The sequence below is a fragment of the Pimephales promelas genome, chromosome 23 (genome assembly GCF_988280905.1).
Source record: "Pimephales promelas chromosome 23, fPimPro1.hap1.1, whole genome shotgun sequence".
Taxonomy (NCBI): Eukaryota; Metazoa; Chordata; class Actinopteri; order Cypriniformes; family Leuciscidae; genus Pimephales; species Pimephales promelas.
Window position 1 is genome coordinate 10,252,421 of NC_142791.1, and position 6,000 is coordinate 10,258,420.

Here is a 6,000-nt window from a genome sequence, read left to right on the forward strand (position 1 = left end):
GGTAGAGATGAAGGTGAAGGAACGTGAGATGCATGATGGGAACCGGCAGGCGTGTCCAAGCTGTCAGAGAGTGGCACGCAGTGGAATTATTCCACCCTCTCTCCTTGCGTGATGTGTTCATAAGCATGCAGAAGAAGAAGCTGCAATGAGCGTACACAAGGAAGGCCCTTAACGAATGGGACCCTGAGGCACGTTACAGGAGCTGATGTTTTAATGTGGCTGAATCTTGAGAGAGAGAGAGAGAGAGAGGCTTTAGGGGAAAATAATACTAATCAACAGTACACTAATATTACTAAACTTTTGTATGCAGTTTCAGTCTTGAATATTTGGATACATTGAACTTAATGATTTGATCCATTGGAATTAAAATTTCGGTGTCTCTCAGGGTTCAGTGTTAGGCCCCTTACTTTTTAGCATTTATATATTTCCTCTTGGATATGCAGATGATAGAAAAAAAATGTCGATATTATTATTATAAACATCAATAAACAAAAATAGTCATGTCAACTGTTGAAAATTCATCTCAAAGACTCAAATCTTTTGAATCTGTTCACACAAAAAATTAATTTGTTGGTTCAGTTTCTGCAGGTTATACAGTTCATAGTTGGTGACAAGTGACTGGTTTTCCATATTATGAGCGAGTCATTGAAACGATTCACCTGATTTCTTAAAACCGACTTTAAACACACACTATTGGTTAAATGTTTAGAAGAATTAAGATTTTTGGTGTTTAAAAAAGTCAGTTATGCTGTATAGGCTGCATTAATTTGATAAAAAATACAGTAGTATTTTAATATATTAAAAATGCTACTTTTTTTTTTCTGTGATGCAAAGCTGAATTTACAGCATCATTACTCCAGTCTTCAGTGTCACATGATCCTTCAGGAATCATTCTAATATGCTGAAAAAAGTTATAGTATGGTTTCCGCAAAAATATTAAGCAGCAAAAACTGTTTTCATCATTGAATTACCATTTATTGTAACTGAGCACCCATATAATTGAGCACCAATAATTGTACCAATAATTGCACCAAATCAGTACTGGACAAGAATGGTTCACTTATATTGATTCAAAAACAGATTTGTTCACAAACAAAACCCCTCTAAAGTGAATATTTTATTAAAGGTTTTCACGTTCCTTTTTAAGCATTACATTTTTAGTTGGATGTTGTCTCTTATACTTTATATCTCTTATTTGTGTCTATGGTTGGGGAAGCGATCACTCATGCACGTAGGGCATGAAATGAAAGCGCATGCGAACGTTCAGTAAGCATGTTTAGTCATGGGTGCTTAGACACTCCCTTTGAACTGCTCACCTCAGTAAACACTGCCAAACAGAGCAGGGGATTTGGTCGTTCGCCACCAAATGTCATGCTTTTAGTGTTGTTCCAGTTTGTTCTTCTTTGAATCCCCATGCCATTAACCTTACAAACACATTTAAAATAATCATTTGACTGAGTGCAAGGAGTCACAAATCTGTCCGGAGGCCATTGTCCGAATCTCTGGAACTCGGCTCAATTGAGCGTTTGCTGCCGGATCTGGAAATCCAATGGCGGATCAATGTGAGAACAACGAGTGTCGCTGCTGGAGTTCTGTTTGGGTCACTAATCCCACATCCTTAATCAGTGTTAATGAAATTACTAATGAGTGAAACTACTAATTGAAAGTGTTTTTTTAAATTTTTTTTTAGTTCACACAAAGCACATACAAATACTGCAAGATGTTAATGCACTAACTATGCAAAACAACTATTTTATGAGGTGGTGATTTTATATGAATGTTAAATGTGGTTTGTATGGAAACTTTTTTTGATTTTTGAATTGGCCACCATTTCGCAAAACGTATAATTACTAATTGCCATGAGTGTTTTTGTATAGCGCGTGAATTGGCTCAACAAAGTGAATCATAGATTTAGCAGGTACACAGCATAAACGTAATATTACAATTTTTATCTTCACGTAAAAAATTATGAGATAAATAATTTGACTACATATGAAGAGTTCAGATGCAAAAGCCTCTAAATGCTATTTGAAATTTTCTTCTTTAATGATGATTTTTATCAAACTTGTATATTTAAGTTCAGTAATTTCACTTAAATGGCAATGATAATTACCTATTAATTGTTATTTTAGTGAAATTACTGAACTTAAATATACAAGTTTGATTAAAAACTTGATTAAAGATGAAAATTTCAAATGGCATTTAGAGGCTTTTGCATCTGAACTCTTCATATGATTGCTTTATCACAATAACTTTTTTATAAGTTATACAAGATTCAACTCATTTTTGATGTTTAAGTCAGTTTGACGTAATATAAGTTGAAATAAGTTGATTGTACTTTAAAATTTAAGGGGTTTTGTACATTTTTTTACATGAACTTGACTTAAGTTATGTACTAGTCATAATGTCACATTGTAAATGTGCTAATAAATAAAAAATGTTACGATTTCACAATATTATATTACATTAGTGTACTTAATGTACACTCACCTAAAGGACTATTTAGAACACCTGTTCAATTTCTCATTAATGCAATTATCTAATCAACCAATCACATGGCAGTTGATTCAATGCATTTAGAGATGTGGTCCTGGTCAAGACAATCTCCTGAACTCCAAACTGAATGTCAGAATGGGAAAGAAAGGTGATTTAAGCAATTTGATCGTGGCATGGTTGTTGGTGCCAGACGGGCCGGTCTGAGTATTTCACAATCTGCTCAGTTACTGGGATTTTCACGCACAACCATTTCTAGGGTTTACAAAGAATGGAGTGAAAAGGGAAAAAAAAAACGTCCAGTATGCGGCAGTCCTGTGGGCGAAAATGCCTTGTTGATGCTAGAGGTCAGAGGAGAATGGGCCGACTGATTCAAGCTGATTCAAGAAGAGCAACTTTGACTGAAATAACCACTCGTTACAACCGAGGTATGCAGCAAAGCATTTGTGAAGCCACAACATGCACAACCTTGAGGCAGATGGGCTACAACAGCAAAAGACCCCACCGTCTACCACTCATCTCCACTACAAATAGGAAAAAGAGGCTATAATTTGCAAGAGCTCACCAAAATTGGACAATTGAAGACTGGAAAAATGTTGCCTGGTCTGATGAGTCTCGATTTCTGTTGAGACATTCAGATGGTATGAGTCAGAATTTGGCGTAAACAGAATGAGAACATGGATCCATCATGCCTTGTTACCACTGTGCAGGCTGGTGGTGGTGGTGTAATGGAGTGGGGGGATGTTTTCTTGGCACACTTTAGGCCCCTTAGTGCCAATTGGGCATCGTTTAAATGCCACAGACTACCTGAGCATTGTTTCAGGCCATGTCCATGCCTTTATGGCCACCATGTACCCATCCTCTGATGGCTACTTACAGCAGGATAATGCTCCATGTCACAAAGCTCGAATCATTTCAAATTGGTTTCTTGAACATGACAATGAGTTCCCTGTACTAAAATGGCCCCCACAGTTACCAGATCTCAATCCAATAGAGCATCTTTGGGATGTGGTGGAATGGGAGCTTCATGCCCTGGATGTGCATCCCACAAATCTCCATCAACTGCAAGATGCTATCCTATCAATATGGGCCAACATTTCTTAAGAATGCTTTCAGCACCTTGTTGAATCAATGCCACGTAGATCTAAGGCAGTTCTTTTTTCTTTTTTTTTACCATTGAGCCGAACGGTCAGGAATGGTTCGGCACGGCAAGACTACAAACCTTTCTCGCCTGGGCCGGATCACCACAGAATGAAGTGGTTAAGCAATGAGAACAGTTTGGACCGGCGGTGGAATAGTGACTTAAGATGGCTATTTAGCCAGTAAATTAGAGTAAAAGTAATGATGAAAAATTTAATACTAGTAAATGTGATAAAAACAAGATTTAAAATGAAAAAAAAAGAAAATTTATATTTATATATATATATATATATATATATATATATATAAAACATTAACTAAAGAAAAGGCATGACAGGCAAATCTGTTTTGCTTTCTCTCTTAGCACGAAGAACAAATGAAGTTTGATGGAGCATCTCTACTCATGAAACTGAGGATCTTTCTGTGGAAGTCAAGGCAGCTTCTGCCCCTCCGTCTCAGACAAATGACAGCAAGATCTGCTCATTTCTCTTGATCCATTGCGTTTATGACAGTGGTATGGACACTACCAGTGCAGATAGAGACATATTGATAATGGATTACTATAAACCACAGTGCATTTTACTAAATTACAAAAAAAAAAAAAAAAAAAAAAAAAACATTCACATCCTGCACACTTTGATGTATATATTTAAGGCATGTAGAATGGGCACAATTTTTGCTTTATTTAAATGTGTTCAATGTTATTGTGTTAAATAAATTATTTTAATTGTAATATTGTGTTTATATTTTAATTTAAATGTACATGTAAGAAATATACATTTTGTATTAAAGTGAAAATGTCAATCAAATATCCACTGAAGATGTATAAAATTTCCTCGTTTTATTTTGTACATAAAGGGAATTGTTCTCTAATGATATTAAAACGAGGCATTTTGGAGCTGAATTTAATCAGATTCACAAAAGTAATAGACCGAAGTACAGTAATAGTTTTAAGTCATCATCCTTTGAAATCTTCATTATTTCAACAAGACTTTACAGTGATTTGTGTTGCTCTAAATGTTCCGCAAAAGCTTTTTCTTCTCAAAATGGATAGAAAATAAACCATTTATCTCTTGCAATGAAGAAAGAAACCCAAGAGATCTCTATAGGCATTATTGAGATGAAAAGGGTGATATTATGTGCTATATTACTGAGATGGGGTCATTTTAGTGCTTTTCACAAGGGACTGATTTCCATTTGTGCACTGTTCCAATTAAAAGAAACACAATCTAATTATTCTCTAAATGACAACACTTTGAAATAGCACTATTTATTAAAATATTGCATCCTAGAGAATAAAACAATTCTAACACAAATAAGATGAGTGGTTGTTTTTTATGTTACAACATGAAGCTTGAGTTAAAACACTATCAAGTTGAATGCTCGACTTCAAGTGTTGTGATGCTAATTCACACTTATTTAGGAAGTGCCACTGTTGTTTTTGTACTGGAATGACAGGCAAACAACAGAAGCCATGATACTCCTATAAATCACAGCTCAGAGTTTCCCAAAGGCCATTTTTCTTACAATGTTTTTCATTCTGCAAATGATGTATGTGTGGTAAGAAACTCCATAGGGCTTAAAAAAAAAAAAAAAAAAAAAAAAAAAGACCGGTGTAAGACAATCTTTAAAAAATTAAATAGATTGCAAGTGATTCCCAACAGACAGTGGCTGGGATCTCTAAAGGGCCCGGAGGGGTTTCCTTTGTACAGATCCGATGACTGTTCCCTGATTTACTACTGATGATGCTCAAAAAGCATCTCAAAATCTCCATTGTATCAATTCTACGAGGAAATCAGTTACTTAAATAATAAAACATGGAACTAAAGTGTCATGATATCAAAATGCAGCTTTGGTTAACAAAGTAAGCCAGTTTAGACATTGTGGTTTAATGAAGTTATGTTGCAAACATATACAACACAACTGTTCCAATTCTGTGGGCTCAGATCATTATGCATCTCTGCACTACCATGATTGATTATTCAAATATATGCTAATAGCACAGCAAGGGCCTCTGATAATGTATTCATAACTTATACCTTTTAAATAATAGCATATACAGTGGGTTTGGAAGAGAAAAATGTCATGTAACAGAAGCCAAAATTGTTCTGTCATATATGAATTAGCAATAAATTGTGTAATTTTGCTGTGGAGCACATTTTCTGTAGTCTCCATTAGATACAGTAGAGTAATCTTGCTGATTTGAGCTCTTTTGCTCTGGTAGTGACGTAAATAGTAAGTTCAGTTTCAGTGTCTAATAGCTTCACTCACACTGACAGGGAGTCCAACATCATCACATACCTGCTTTAAGGCAAGAGGCGATTTTTCATTATAAATTTCCAACAGATAATCCCAAAGGATTCATAT

The 6,000-nt window shown here is 35.3% G+C and overlaps 1 protein-coding gene across 5 annotated transcripts in view; it reads left to right on the forward strand.

The window, feature by feature from the left end:
* zmat4b (zinc finger, matrin-type 4b) overlaps positions 1 to 5,786 on the forward strand; it is a 28,027-nt gene extending 22,241 nt beyond the window's left edge. For all 5 annotated transcript variants that reach the window (XM_039675789.2, XM_039675791.2, XM_089126243.1 and 2 more), the window contains one exon: positions 3,998 to 5,786. In XM_039675789.2, the coding sequence (XP_039531723.2) occupies positions 3,998 to 4,013 (16 nt within the window). In that variant the 3' untranslated portion in view covers positions 4,014 to 5,786. The remainder of the gene's footprint in view (positions 1 to 3,997) is intronic.
* Positions 5,787 to 6,000: the final 214 nt, after the last annotated feature.